Source organism: Suncus etruscus, chromosome 1, assembly GCF_024139225.1.
Source record: "Suncus etruscus isolate mSunEtr1 chromosome 1, mSunEtr1.pri.cur, whole genome shotgun sequence".
NCBI classification, from domain to species: domain Eukaryota; kingdom Metazoa; phylum Chordata; class Mammalia; order Eulipotyphla; family Soricidae; genus Suncus; species Suncus etruscus.
This window is the reverse complement of record NC_064848.1, coordinates 168,837,819-168,853,616: the sequence shown is the minus strand read 5'-3', so window position 1 is coordinate 168,853,616 and position 15,798 is coordinate 168,837,819. Positions and strand designations below refer to the sequence as shown.

General features: G+C 51.7%; 1 protein-coding gene across 1 annotated transcript in view; it reads left to right on the top strand.

Annotated features, from left to right (window-relative positions):
- MMP28 (matrix metallopeptidase 28) overlaps nt 1–14,515 on the top strand; it is a 50,309-nt gene extending 35,794 nt beyond the window's left edge. Inside the window, exons 6-10 of the mRNA XM_049790314.1 lie at nt 5,889–6,113; nt 8,572–8,817; nt 11,142–11,291; nt 11,489–11,656; nt 14,121–14,515. Coding sequence (XP_049646271.1) covers nt 5,889–6,113; nt 8,572–8,817; nt 11,142–11,291; nt 11,489–11,656; nt 14,121–14,515 — 1,184 coding nt within the window. The remainder of the gene's footprint in view (nt 1–5,888; nt 6,114–8,571; nt 8,818–11,141; nt 11,292–11,488; nt 11,657–14,120) is intronic.
- Nucleotides 14,516–15,798: the final 1,283 nt, after the last annotated feature.

Genomic DNA, 15,798 nt, shown 5'->3' with positions numbered 1-15,798 from the left:
AAAACAAAACAAAACAAAACAAAATAGAAAAACTCTCCTTCCTTCCTTCCTTCCTTCCTTCCTTCCTTCCTTCCTTCCTTCCTTCCTTCCTTCCTTCCTTCCTCCCTTCCTTCCTCCCTTCCTCCCTCCCTCCCTCCCTCCCTCCCTCCCTCCCTCCCTCCCCCCCCCCTCCCTCCCTCCCTCCCTCCCTCCCTCCCTTCTTTCCTTCCTTCCTTCCTTCCTTCCTTCCTTCCTTCCTTCCTTCCTTCCTTCCTTCCTTCCTTCCTTCCTTCCTTCCTTTCTTCCTTCCTTTCTTCTTTTGGTTTTTGGGCCACACCCAGCGGCACTCAGGGGTTACTCCTGGCTCTGTGCTCAGAAATCACTCCTGGCAGGCACGGGGGACCATATGGGATGTTGGGTTTGAACCACTGTTGGTTCTGGGTCAGCTGCTTGCAAGGCAAATGCCCTACCGCTGTGCTATCTCTCCAGCCCAAAAAACTCCCTTTCTGCTGCCCCTGTCAGGAGCTTGTAGGTTCAATTATATGACCTGGGCCAAGTCACTTACTCTCTTTCTTCTTCTGAGATGTGTGTCCTTTGAGGTTGCAAAAGAAAGAAGAGTTTTTTTTTTTTTTTTTTTTTTTGTGGTTTTTGGGTCACACCCAGCAGTGCTCAGGGGTTATTCCTGGCTCCACGCTCAGAAATTGCTCCTGGCTGGCACGGGGGACCATATGGGACGCTGGGATTTGAACCGATGACCTCCTGCATGAAAGGCAAACACCTTACCTCCATGCTATTTCTCCAGCCCCCAGAAAGAAGAGTTTTGATTCAGTGGAGTGATACTGTGAATTCAATGGATGGTAGATCCTGTGGATAGTGCAGAGTGGAGCTGTCCAGAGTGGGTCTCCCTGAGCATTGGCCCCACTGTCCCTCACAAGTGATAGAGCCCCAGGAATGTGCCCTTTAGAGACTGTCATATTTCAGGCATCAAGGGAGGAGCTAAGGGAACTTCCCCCTGTGACTGTCCTGTGTATAGCATCTTTGAGGGAAGAGACAAACATTTGCTTAACACCACCCAGAATGGTGGCCCTGCTCACCAGCTTAGCCTATTTCATTGTTTGACTAGGACCCAGTAGTGACAGTGTGACCAGGTTAGACAAAGCATTTCTTCTTGCTCACATGAACCCTGATAGCCTCATTTCCTTTACTACAGCAGGAGGGAGATCAAGATCCCTACAGAGGGGTTAAGAGCATGTCAGGCAAGATCACTTCCTAGGCCCTAGGAAACATGTCACAGTTTAACACTTGGGGGTGGAGAAATAGTGCAGGGGTTAAGGTGTTTGCTTTGCATGTGCTGATCCCAGTTTGATACCAGATAATACATGGTGCTCTGAGCACTGCCGGGAAGGACCTTAGAGTACAGAGCTAGTAAGCAAGCATGAGCACCACCATATGTGGCCCCTAAAGGAAAACCAACCGATAATCAATAAAAACATTGCTAAGAAGTTGTTTATGGAGACGGAGAGATAGCATGCAAGTAAGGCGTTTGCCTTGCCTACAGAAGGACGGCAGTTTGAATCCCAGCGTCCCATATCCCCCGAGCCTGCCAGGAGTGATTTCTGAGGGTAGAACCAGGAGTAACCCCTGAAGCTGTTTATGGGGCCAGCGTGGTGGCGCAAATGGTAGGGCATTTGCCTTGTGTGCACTAGCCTAGGACAGACTGCGGTTCGATCCTCCGGTGACCCATACGGTCCCCCAAGCCAGGAGTTATTTCTGAGAGCATAGCCAGGAATAATCCCTGAGCTTCACCAGGTGTGGCCCAAAACAAACAAACAAACAAAAAACAAAACAAAAGAAAGAAAAGAGAGAGGAAGAAAGGAAGGAAGGAAGGAAGGAAGGAAGGAAGGAAGGAAGGAAGGAAGGAAGGAGAAGGAAGGAAGGAAAGAAGGAAAGGAAGAAGTTGTTAATGTATAATTTTAAGTGCAGTTGCTCCTTTAACCCTAAAGCATTCGGATATGAGAGGGAACATCATCATCTTCAACATCTGGGCCTGGGGATTGATCCCCTCAGTGCTTAGAGGATCATGCAGTGCTGAAATGGAAGCTGGGGCAAAGCACATGCTCAGCCCTTTGAGAACTCTCTCCAGATCCTCTTAGCCTTATTTTACTTTTTGGTTTAGGGGTCATACCCAGTGGTGCTCAGGGCTTACTCCAGCTCTGTGCTCAGGGATCACTCATGGTGGTGCATGGAGTGTCTTAAGGGATTCTGGTCCACCATGTGCAAGGCAAGCTCCCTAGCCACTGTCCTATCACTTCAGCCCAGGAATAGATGTTTAATGAGCACTTACTACATGTGATACAGCTTTCCTTACTGTTCCTTATTTATTTGCTATTTCATTTCAACTTCACTTTGCAAATGAGACTGGGGCTTGGAGAAATGCCATACTTTGTTATATAAGTTCTAAGTAGAGGATCCAGAGCCAGGAGTAAGTCTTGAGGATGGCAGGGCAGGGTGGGGCCAGAAAGCAAAACAAAAAAATAAAGAAATGAAAGAAAATAGCAGTTTCCTCAGGAGTAAGGCGTATTGATGTGTCGGCCAGGAAGGAAGTGCCTGGGCAGCCTGAGCCCTCTCACTGCTTTTCTCATGCGGCCCTTAGAGTAGCATGGCGCCAGTCCAAAGTCAGGGATGGGTAACAGGACATGGTGCCTTCCCCACCCTAAACAGCACCTGGCATGCACGCGCGCGCACACACACACACACACACACACACACACACACACACACACACACACACAAACCACAGGACTTTGTCAAAGTTGGGGCTATCACTAAACCACCAAAGGAGAGGTTCACAAATTTATTTGGCTTATTTTCCCCTCTTCAGAAAAAAATTTTTTTTCTCAGTACTCCCCTCAAAATTATTATTATTTTTTTTAATTTTTTTGTTTGTTGGGGCCGGGTGGTGGCACTAGAGGTAAGGTGCCTGCCTTGCCTGCGCTTGGATGTCCTGTCCTTGGATGGACAGCGGTTCGATCCCCCGGTTTCCCATATGGTCCCCAAGCTAGGAGCGACTTCTGAGCGCATAGCCAGAAGTAACCCCTGAGCGTTACCGGGTGTGGCCCGGTAACAAAGTGAAGTTACTCCAAGCACTATGCCCAGAAATCGCCCCGGGCAGGCTCGGGGCACCATATGGGATGCTGGGATTTGAAACACCAACTTTCTGCATGAAAGGCAAACACCCTACCTCTATTCTATCTCTCTGGCCCCAAAATCTTTCTTTTTTATTTCTTTTTTTTTTTTTTTTTTGTTTTTGGGTCACACCCGGCAGTGCTCAGGGGTTACTCCTGGCTGTCTGCTCAGAAATAGCTCCTGGCAAGCACGGGGGACCATATGGAACACCGGGATTCGAACCAACCACCTTTGGTCCTGGATCGGCTGCTTGCAAGGCAAACACGGCTGTGCTATCTCTCCGGGCCCTCTTTTTTATTTCTGCCCATTCCATTTGCTCAAAACCTAAGGCTTCATATATGCAAGGCAAGTGCTCTACCACTGAGCCACACATCCCAGCCTCAAAAATACCTTCTTTTGGGTAGGTAGGAACCTCACAATCAGTGTTCCGGAGACTGGGGGATCCTACCAATGGTTCTTGATCAACCAGGCCAGTGATTTAGCACAAGAGTTCCAGATGCAGAGCTGGAGCGATAGCAACAGCGATAAGGCGTATGCCTTGCACGTGGCCAACAAAGGATGGGTCCTGGTTCCAATCCCGGGTCCCCCGAGCCTGCCAGGAGCAACTTCTGAGCGCAGACAGGAATAACCCCTGAGTATGGCCGGGTGTGAGCCAAACCCTTCCCCCCCCCCCAAAAAAAAAGAGTCCCAGTATGCAACGCTGTCCAGGCCCTGCTGTGCTTGAGAAACCAGGGCTATACCCCACAATGCTCAGGCACAAGTGCAGGAAATCGAATCACTGTACTCACAGCCTTCTTTATTAGTTAATTTTTCGTTTGCTTGGGAGGCCACACCTGGCCTCCTGACTCTGCCCTCAGGGATCATTCCTGGTGGCTCAAGGGACCTTATGGGATGCTGAGGATCCATCCTGAGTGAGGCACCCATTTAAGGCAAGCGCTCTCTACATGCTGTCCTATTGCTCCAGCCCTGCCTGGGCCCCTCTTTATGGAACAGACAGCACCATATTACACATGTGGCTACTCCGCATCATTTTAGTGCCCTCCAGAAAGGTAGGGAGACTATCCCCCACTTCAGGAAGACTGCCTTAATACAAGAGGTATAGATCACCCTCTCCCATTCCTGTAGAACCTTCTGCCTAGCAGAAGGAAACAGTCTCGACATTTCTTCTACACGTTTGCAAATTGGGGTGAGAGTCTGGGAGTTTGTCAACTTCTCACAGTGGGAAGGAGCCAGCCAGCTGACCCCATGGGGATCCATAAGAAGCGTGTTGGCACATGATGAATCTGGGTAGGGGTTGCCTCCGAACCCCAGGCCTTCCCCAGCGTTTCCCTGGCTCCTCACTTGCCTCAGAACCCTCCCTGAGGGCTGGCCACTGGCGGGGCGGGGTTGGGCGAGTGCCAGGCCAAACCCAGCCTGGGAGCAGCCTGCATGGAACTTGGCTCCGGGGCTGGGCAGAGCCGCCCCTCCCCCAGGGGCTGGAAGCTGGGGAGGGACCCAGCGCCCAGAGCTTGTTTCCAGCTGGAGGAACTCCAGTCCTGCAGACGCTCTGACCTGCACGGGCCTTGCGGGGTTAAGTGACAAACCTTGAGCCTTAGCACTTGTGCCTGCTTCTCTGGATGAGGCACAGAGGGTTCAGGTTCATGTCTGGTCTCAGTTGCATGCTCCTTCCAGGATCTGGACAGGATCTGACCCTGATCCTAAGGTTCAGTTTCCCCCGAACAGAGCACAGAAAAAGTCCCAAAACTAGCTCTGTACAGATTCCCTCCTGACCCACAATCACGACCTTCCTCAGGCCTGAGTTCCCTGCCCCTCCTGCTCCAAGGATTCTGGTTAACTTGAGAAATTGAAGTCCAAAACACAGCCCAGTTCTGGGCCCCGAGTTCTGCCTCCACTCAGTAAATCATGGTCCCAATCCCTGAGCTTGCAGGATGCAGAACCTCCTCACAAGGTTTGAAAGTGGGGTTCTGGACCTGCTAAGCACCCTGGTCCCTGGGCATGTGGAGGGGTAGATGCACCCGGGACTCAGTGGCTCTGGGGTGCAGCCATCTGGGAGGCACGGTGGTGTGGGGCAGAGGGAGAGAAACTAAGCAGAGATGGAAAACGGAATCTGAGCCAGCAGGGAACACACCCTTTGTTCTCATTTGTTTTCACCTCCGAGCTCACCAGAGTCCCTGAGGAAGTGAGGGGGAGGGGCAGGGGTCAGGGAAAGACCTCAAATAAATGGGTCTATGGCCACTTGGCAGCCGCAGGATGAAGTCTCCAAGAGGCCAGAAGGAGGGGGGAAGTGGTGAGGAGAGAAGAGGGGGAGAGCAAGCACGCCAGTCTGCATCCCTCCCCCCCTTCCTTCCCTTGCACAGGGCCCAGGTCTTGCTGCCAGCAGGAGGATGACTTGGGAGGAGGGGGCTTGTTTCAGGCTCAGTCCAGCCTGTGGGACTATGAGACCTTGGCCAGAAGGCCCTTCATGTTGGGGGGCTTTTCCTGAACAGAGGCCGCTTCTCTCCCACCACATCAGGCTCTCCCAGGGCCAATACACCAACCCTGAGTGCTCCAAGGCAGAGGTTGACCTGCCAGTCTAGAGCCCTCTCTGCCAAAGAGAGGAGGCACATTCCATGACCCTGGAGAAAAGATTATCTCCCATCCTGAGAGTGGGGGGGCAGAGTCCCTGGTACACCCCCCAGCAGGTACCACCCAGCTCTGACCTACACAGCCTCTCTGTGTGACAGGTAGCAAGTGGTACAAGCAACACCTATCCTATCGCCTGGTGAACTGGCCACAGCACTTGCCTGAACCAGCCGTCCGAGGAGCCGTTCGAGCCGCCTTCCAGCTCTGGAGCAACGTCTCAGCACTGGAATTCTGGGAGGCCCCAGTCACAGGACCTGCTGACATCCGTATCACCTTCTTCCAAGGGGATCACAATGACGGATTGGGCAACGCCTTTGATGGCCCAGGTGCTGGTTCCTAGCCTCGCTTCTGGGGCAAGAGGGGGTCTCCACTTAGGCAGTGGGGACTGACAGTGTTTGTCCACTTCCTTGACCATAGGGTACATCTCTGCACAGAACCCTCAGTCCTTCATTTGAGAAGCAAGTAGCATCACCTTAGTGCCATGTGACTAAAGGGGCAGTCAAATAGGTTTTGCCTGGATGTTTCATGCCAACTCTTCTGAGGCCCCCTTATTCCCATGGGTATTGCCTGATTTTAAATAGATCTGTGCCCCTCTGGTTCCCCAGATCATAAGCCAGGTTCTGCTCCCTACACAGACACGGGTAAGAGCAATCCAGCCCTGGGGTGCCTTGAAGTGTCTTATATCCCAATATCCCCCAACAATTCTGTTGGCCCCAACTTGCAGCTCCTAATTACAAAGTGGCTCCCTTGCCCCCTGCCCAACCCCATCCTGTGCGAGAGAGCAGCTCTGTGTGCTTCTCAACCCCCAAGAGAGGACTTCTGATAGGATCTGAGTCCTTGTGGGGCCAGGCCGTTTGTACCCCACCTCCCTGGCTCTCCCATTCTCCATCATGCTCCAGCTAGGACCCTGGAGGACTGGGAGAAATCAAAACTTTTCCTGGATTCACTTGGAGCATATCCAGGGGCTTGTCCATCCCTCCCATCTACCATGATCCTATGACATCTATCCACCCCTAGGGAAACCTGAGTGAAAACAGAGCTGGATTGAGACTCAACATGCTAGGCTCCAACAGGCAGCTTTCTGGTTGGGGATAAGTGCCTTGTCTCATTGAGTTTCAGTCTCTAATTTATCCACCTGTGTCCCAGGGTTATTGCCATAGCTGAGTGGACAGGAGTTTATGTGCTCAAATCAGCTCAAGGTACAGTGCATGCCTTGCACACGGCAACTTGGCTTCAATCCCTGGCATCCAAGCTCGCCAAGAGTAATTCCTGAGAATAGAGCACTGAGCACAGCCAAGTGTGGTTCCCAAACAAAAAAAGAATGCAGCACTATGCTTTTTACCAAGTACCAGTTGTGCTTACACAGGAACATATCCAGTGTCCAGAGCTATAAGCAGGCCAGAGTACAGTGGGTAGGGCATTTACCTTGCCAGGTTTGATCCAGGTCAACCCTTGCCAGGCTGTCCAGGTTTGATCCTTGGTATTACATATGGTCTCCTAGCACCAAGCACTGCCAGGAGTGATCCCTGAGTACAGAGCCAGGAGTAAGCCCTGGGGCATCACTGAGTGTAGCCCAACAAGAGATGACTCACATTCTAGAATGTTCCTGCCTTGGGATAGTCACTCTACTACTTCTAGATCTTACGGGTTTTTTTTGTTTTGTTTTGTTTTGTTTTTAGTTTTGAGGCTACACCCATCTGTGCCCGAGAAACCATAAAATATTGAGGATCCAACCCAATAACAGTATGAAAGTCATATTTTTCACTTTTGTGCTATCTCTCTGGCTCCTTCTTTGAGAAAACTTTTTTCCCCTCCTTCTTAAGAAAACCAAGCCATCTGGCATGTGAGAGAGAGACTAGGACCTGTCACAGATATCCATATACTTTTTGACTGTTTTGGGTCTTTTTGTCACCTGGTGCAGAGCTCAGGCTTTGTGCTCAGACTGCTTCTGGCAGGACTTGGGGAATCATGCACAAGGCAATCTCCTTACCCATCTACTATCTCTCATCCCACATATACACTATCTTGTTTGTTTTTTTGGGCCACACAGCCAGTAGTGCTCAGTAGTTACAACTGGCTCTATGCTCAGAAAATACTCCTGGTAGGCTGAGGGACCATATTGGATGCCAGAGATTGAATCCAGGTCGACTGCGAGCAAGGCACTGTGCTATCACTCTGGACCCCTATATATACACCTTTTGGGTTTGTTTTTTTAATTTTTTGCCTTTTTTGGGGGGTCACAGCTGGCAGTGCTCAGGGGTTACTCCTGGCTCTGCGCTCAGAAATCGTTCCTGGCAGGCTCGGGGGACTATATTGGGATGCTGGGGATCAAACCCAGGTCTATCCTGAGTCGTCTGCATGCAAGGCAAATGCCCTGCCGCTATACTATTGCTCCGGCTCCTATATATACACTTTCTATTATATATATTTTATCCACTTACACACTACAGTTACACCCCTAGAAACACATGGAAGGAAGAGCCTCTTTATTAGTCCCATCGTGAGATCTGGAGGCGAGGCCCCAAATCTCTCACAGTTAGGAAATGGGAGGCATCAGGATTGAATCCCAAGTGATTTGACCCCGTGTGCATGCCTCATCGGTTCATTACAAAACACTTCAGCTACTGTCTGACTTCAGGAGGAGGAAACTCCAGGGGCGGAAAACACACAGGCACACATATCCTGGGAGGCAGGGGGGTGCCTGTCGGCTGTGGGATCCTGGGGGTTCGAGGTGGGGGGGGGCGGCAGGTGGTGGCCTCTCCTGACCTTTGGCGCTGCTTGCAGGAGGGGCTCTGGCGCACGCCTTTCTGCCCCGACGGGGAGAAGCGCACTTCGACCAGGACGAGCACTGGTCCCTGAGCCGCCGCCGCGGGCGCAACCTGTTCGTGGTGCTGGCGCACGAGATCGGCCACACGCTCGGCTTGGCCCACTCGCCCGCGCCGCGCGCGCTCATGGCGCCCTACTACAAGAGGCTGGGCCGCGACGCGCTGCTCAGCTGGGACGACGTGCTGGCCGTGCAGAGCCTATATGGTGAGCCCCCCAGGCGTGCACACTGCACCTATCCACCCCAGGATCCCCACTGCTGCGACACTGGCTTCCCCAGAAAAGGGGATCTTCAGCAGGGGCCTGAAGTTTCCATGTCACCGAGCCTTCTGGAGACCTCCTCACCTGCAGACCAAAAGAAAACCTTGGACGGCTAACCCTCCCCAAAATGAAAACCTTGGACGGCTAACCCTCCCCAAAATGAAAACCTTGGACGGCTAACCCTCCAATTCTTCTTCTCTGATCCCAGTGACTCTGCCCCGCCCTCCTTGGTGTCCAGATCCCTTATTAACCTTGCCCTGTAACCTAGACCCTGCCCCCCTTCTGGCACCAAAGCCGCGTTCCTGGTTCCCACTCTGACTTGCTCTCTCCGCCAAAGCCCCTTGCTACTGACATTCTTTTAGCCCCAAGTTTGGCCTCTTTCCCAGGGTGGACTCCTATCCAGAACCAGCCTGGATACTACCCAGGCTAATCTAGATTCCATCCCCCACGCATACTGACTCCTTCAGATGGAGGGGAGACACAGTGCATAAGGACAAGGCTTGGGTTCAAGTCCCTGACTCAGGTCCTATGGAAAAAGCATTTCTCACCCAGAGGCCTATTTTGCCTTCTGGAAAGAGAGATCATAGTCTTTCTTTAAATTTAATTTAATTTTGGTTTTTGTGCCAAACCCAGTAGCTCTCAGGGGTTATTCCTGTCTCTGAGCTCAGAAATTGTTCCTGGCAGGCTCAGGGGACCATATAGGATCCTGGAGATCGAACTGGGTGGGTGTCTGGGTCAGACTGCATGCAAGGCAAACGCCTTACCCTGTACTATCTATCACTTCAGCACCCAGAGAGGGAGCATATTCTAGACCTCAGTTCACAGTGGTGCTATAGGCAAGTGACAGAACCTGTGCTCAATACCCTGAGAGACCTGAGCAAGTCATACTCACCCCATGTCTGCCCAGTTGTATTTGCCCTAGACCATGTATTTGACGTGCTTGTGAGGTGAGTATCTTTTTTTCCTGAATGATTGGGACTCAGAAAGGTTGCATACATTGCTCCAGGTCACACAGGAAGGAAATTGCTAATGAGGATTTAGGAGCTGGTCAGATTCTAAGCACATGGCCTCTGTCTCACATTCATAGTGATATTTAATGGTAGATTTACTCTCACTGCTATTGTTGATTTTTCCCTGCCTGGGTCACTGAACTCCTCCCTCTGCTACCTGCATTGCCCAGGACTCAGGGAAAGGACCCCTGACATTCATAGCTCCAAACTTGCTATGTTCCCCAGTTTTCTCAGTATTTTTCTCAAATCTTTCTTGGATTTTTCTGTAGGATACTACAATGTTTCTCAACTTTCCCCAACTGTTAGTCCCCTCCCAACTTTGTTTCCTCCTGTGGCCCACTGTCCTACTGATTGGTCTCTGAGAACTGCTGAGATAAAGGACATGTAAATTTAGTGCTTGGTTAACATCAGCAACCAAAGACTCCATCCCTTCTTTTTTGGGGAGAGGATCACACCTGGCAGTGCTCAGAAGTTACTTCTGACTGCACTCAGGGGTCATTCCTGGTGGTGGTCAGGGGACCTATGGGATGCCAGGGATCAAATCCGAGTTGACCGTGTGCAAGGCAAACGTCCTATTCACTGTGCTATTGTTCTGCACCTCCTCCTTTTTATTTATTTTTTGTTTTTTGGGGCCACACCCGGTGACACTCAGGGGCTATGTGCTCAGAAATCGCTCCTGGCTTGGGGGACCACATGGGACGCTAGGGGATCAAACCATGGTCCATCCTAGGCTAGGACAGGCAAGGCAGATGCCTTACCGCTTGCGCCACCACTCTGGCCCCACCCTCTCCTTTTTTAATACCTTTGATCCTGTAATCATGCCCATCCGAAATTACTATGCTATTTGTTTTTATAAAGTAACACTTATGGGGGCCAGAGAGATAGCATGGAGGTAAAGCACTTGTCTTACATGCAGAAGGACAGTGATTCGAATCCCGGCATTCCATATGGTCCACCGAGCGTGCCAGGAGCGATTTCTGAGAGTAGAGCCAGGAGTAACAACCCCTGAGCACTGCCGAGTGTGACCCAAAAACAAAAAACAACAAAAAAAAGTAACACTTGTGGGGCTAAAGCAATAATAGAGAGGATAGGGCACTTGCCTTGCACACAGCCAAGTGAGATCTGATCTCTGGCACCACATATGGTCCCTTACTGCAGAGCCTGGAGTAAGCTCAGAGTGTCAGTGGGTGTGACCCCAAAATAAAAAATACTCTCTCCTAATCAGTGCATTGTCATTCTCTCCCCTCCTGCCCCTTGAAGGGAAGCCTCGAGGGGGCTCCATGGCCATCCAGCTCCCAGGAAAGCTATTCACTGACTTTGAAGCCTGGGAAACCCACACCCCTCAAAGCAGTCGTCCTGAAACTCGTGGTCCGAAATATTGCTACTCTCCTTTCGATGCCATCACTGTAGGTAAGTTGGTACCATTCATGCCAAAAAAAAAGAAAGAAAATCTGGAAATGCCAAGCCACCCACAGCAGGTCTAATGCCTCTCCTAGAACCTTTCCCCTTCATTCAGGGGCATATGATTGGTCCTCTTGTCAGTTAGAGAAGTGGGGTATCTAGGAAGGCGAGGATGCTGATTGTCCCCAACTCTTGTCTCCGGGCAGATGGGCAAGCACGGCTGTACGTTTTTAAAGGTAGCCACTTCTGGGAAGTGGCAGCTGATGGCAATGTCTCTGCACCACACCTGCTCCAAGAAAGGTGGGCGGGATTACCCTCCAACATAGAGGCTGCTGCAGTGTCCCTGGATGATGGAGACTTCTACTTCTTCAAAGGTAACATCCGTGGACAGAGAAATGGAGACCTGTTCCCAGAGAGTGGACAGGAGAGGATGCTGATTTTTGGGTCACACCCAGCAGCGCTCAGGGGTTACTCCTGGTTCTATGCTCAGAAATCACTCCTGGCAGGCTCAGGGGACCATATGGGATGCCAGGATTCGAACCACCAATCATCTGCATGAAAGGCAAACGCCTTCCCTCCATGCTATCTCTCTGGTCTCGAGGAGAGCAAGCTGAGGCTAGACCTGTGCTGGACTCAGCCAGTCGGTAGCAAATGGTCCTTCTACTGGTTTCTTTCTTCCTCTTCAGACTGAGCACACATTTTGGGGCAGAGTTGGGACCACACCTGGCAGCACTCAGGGGTTACTCTTGACTCTGCACTCAGAAATCACTCCTAGCAAGCTCGGGGGACCATATGGGATGCTGAGGATCGAACCCTGCTCCATCCCTACAAGGCAAACATTCTACCACTGTGCTATTCCTCTGGCCCCAACTAGAATATCTTGAGTAGGGAAAAATCCTTCTGGCCTACTTGCGAAGATCATTGATCTCAGGAGCATGTAGTAGATGACCTTTGGTTTTGGGGGAAATCACTGGATCTGTGCTCAGGGACCACTCCTGGAGATGATTGGAATACCATACATGACACTAGGAATCAAATCAGAGTTGCAATCACAGCTGCATGCTAGACAAATGTCTTTTTTTTGGGGGGGGGTTTGGGCCACACCCATTTGATGCTCAGAAATCGCTCCTGGCTTGGGGGACCATATGGGATGCCAGGGGATCGAACCGTGGTCCATCCTACGCTAGGGCTTGCAAGGCAGACACCTTACCTCTAGTGCCACCTTCCCGGCCCCTATACAAATGTCTTAACCTCTGTGCTATCTCTCCAGCCTGTGGTATTTGACTTCAGTGAGCATTATCTATTCTGGGACCAGAGCAATAGTACAGGCAGGTTGGGCATTTGCCTTGCTCAGGTTAATCCAGCTCAGGTTTGATCCCTGGCTCCCGATATGGTTTCCTGAGCACCAGTGGGTATGTCCCAAAAACAGAAAAGAAAGGAAGGAAAGAAGGGAGGGGAGGGATGGGGGAGAAAAAGAAAAGGAGGGGCCGGGAAGGTGGCGCTAGAGGTAAGGTGTCTGCCTTACAAGCGCTAGCGTAGGACGGACCGCGGTTCGATTCCCCGGCGTCCCATATGGTCTCCCCAAGCCAGGGGCGATTTCTGAGCTCATAGCCAGGAGTAACTCCTTTGCGTCAAGCGGGTGTGGCCCAAAAACCAAAAAAAAAAAAAAAAAAGAAAAAGAAAAGGAACCAGAGGCGCCGGAGAGATAGCACAGCGGTAGGGCATTTACCTTGCACGTGGCCTGGGTTTGATTCCCAGCATTTCATATGGTCCCCCGAGCTGCCAGAAGTGATTTCTGAGTGCAGAGCCAGGAGTAACCCCTGAGCACTGTCGAGTGTGGCTCAAAAACTAAAAAGGGAAAGAAAGAAAAGGAACCAGAGAGATAAGATGCTTGCCTTGCTCACAGCTGGTCTGATTCTAATCCCATAGGGTCTCCTGAGCACATCAGAGTGATTCCTGAGTGCAGAGCAAGGAGTAATCCTTGGGCATCACTGGGTTCAGTCCAAGATTACAAAAAAAAAAGGGGGGGGGGCGAGCGAAAGATGTTAGCACAACAGTAGGGCATTTGCTTTGAATGCCGCTGCCCAGGACAAACCCAGGTTCTATCCCTGGCATCCCATATGGTCCCAAGCCAGAAGTGGTTTCTTTTCTTTTCTTTTTTGTTTGTTTGTTTTTGTTTTTGTTTTTTGGGCCACACCCGGCGGTGCTCAGGGGTTACTCCTGGCTGTCTGCTCAGAAATAGCTCCTAGCAGGCACGGGGGACCCTATGGGACATCAGGATTCGAGCCAACCACCTTTGGTCCTGTTTTCTTCTTTTTTTTTTTTAATTTTGGGTCACACCCGGCAGCACTCAGAGGTCACTCCTGACGGCTCTGGGGACCATATGGGATGCCGGGATTCGAACCACCGTCCTTCTGCATGCAAGGCAAACGCCCTACCTCCATGCTATCTCTCCGGCCTCCAGGAGTGGTTTCTGAGCACAGAGCCAAGAGTAACACCTGAGCACCACCGGGTGTGGCCCAAAAACCAAAAAAAAGTGTGTGTGTTGGGGAGGGAGAGACATATTGAGAACCTGCTCTGTCCTAGATACAGTAAACTCCTGGCATAATGGTAATGAGGAAACCCTGTTGTCTGAGGTAAGGGAGGCAGGCCCTTCACTCCAGCTCTCTGACCTCTGCTGGCGCCTTTAGATAGCCTAGTAGTACCAAAATAGCGCCCCTACTGGGCTTGACTCACCAATACTGACCGACTTGGGCTCTAGTAAGGGGCCACATAGGTGGGGTGGAGGATGGGAAGGCAAGAGCCACCAACTCACTCTGCTCTTCCAATGTCCCACAGGCAGTCGATGCTGGAGGTTCCGGGGCCCCAAGACAGTGCGGGGCTCCCCGCAGCTGTGCCGGGCAGGGGGCCTGCCCCGCCACCCTGACGCTGCCCTCTTCTTCCCTCCTTTGAGCCGCCTTGTGCTCTTTAAAGGTGCCCGCTACTACGTGCTGGCCCAAGGGGGGCTGCGGGTGGAGCCCTATTACCCCCGCAGCCTTCGGGACTGGGGTGGCATTCCCGAGGAGGTCAGCGGTGCCCTGCCGAGGCCAGATGGCTCCATCATCTTCTTCAGAGACGACCGCTACTGGCGCCTGGACCAGGCCCGGCTGCAGGTAACAGCCGAGGGCCGCTGGGCGTCAGAGCTGCCCTGGATGGGTTGCTGGCATGCCAACTCGGGGCGTGCCCTGTTCTGAAGGTGCTTTCACTGCTACGAGAACTCTGTCTCTGAGCACAGAGAAAGATCCTTTCTCAGATGTCTTGGAGCTGCCCAGTTGAAAAGTCAGCTTGGATGGAGCTGGAAAGATAGCACAGCGGTAAGGCAAACGTTTGCCTTGCATGCTGCCAACCTGGGATGGACCCGGGTTTGATTCCTGGCATCCCATATGGTCGCCCGAGTCTGCCAGGAGCAATTTCTGAGCGAAGAGCCTGGAGTAATCCCTGAGCACCACCGGGTGTGGCCCCAAAACCAAAACAAACAAACAAACAAACAAAAAGTCAACCTGGAAGATTGACCCTGGAGCATGTGCTCCTTGGAGAAGGCTGTGGTTTTCTGGGCTGTCAGAGCACAGCGCAGCAGCTGGGAGCAGTCTCAGGCAAAACCAAGGCAGGTGCAGGACCCTGTGACCCTGCCGTTTCCCAGGACACATTCTACCCCAGTCTCTGGGATTGTGTCTCTTCCACCAGAGATGCATTTTCTGTACAAGAGGCAACAAGTTGGACCCCCTGCAGAGGTTGGGGGCCTGTGCATGACTGAATTGTTTTGTTTAACTGGAGATCTCCATCCAGCCGGGAAGTATGGAAGTCTGGACAAGTGGCTACAAGGGTCTCTAACCTCAAAGGCTCTGGAGTGGAGTCAGGACTCAGCAAGAGGGAAATGGACCCAGACCTGAGGGCCCCAGCTGGGCGGGGGGAGCTGAAATAAAGAGTTACCATTCGTTGGTAGGCTTGGAAAGGGGACTCTATCCTTGAATGAATTTCCAGTAAAAGCAGGTGTACATGGAGGAGTGGGCTCCCAGACCATATTCTCCCACCCTAAATAGGAACAGCAGGCTGTGTACAGCATGTGTGTGCCTACATGTAGTCATAAGGAAATGGATCTGTTCTTCAAAAAGGAAAACATCCTTGTTTTGGGTTTTTTTTTTGGGGGGGTCACACCTGGTAGCACTCAGGTGTTACTCCTGGCTCTACGCTCAGAAATCACTCCCAGCAGGCTCAGGGGACCATATGAGATGCTGGGATTCGAACCAACGTCCTTCTGCATGCAAGGCATACGCCCTACCTCCATGCTATCTCTCCGGCCCAAAGGAAACCATCTTTGCTGCCCCTGATCCCCAGCTTAAAGGGATGACTAGTGTGTGTGGCTGGGAAATTGGGGTGTACAATGCAGTGAGCCCTGGGGTACAGGCTGGCTTCGGGGAGGAGGTTATGCTCGCAGTGGCACCTTCTCCAGGCCAGAAAACAGCTTTACAGGAACCTC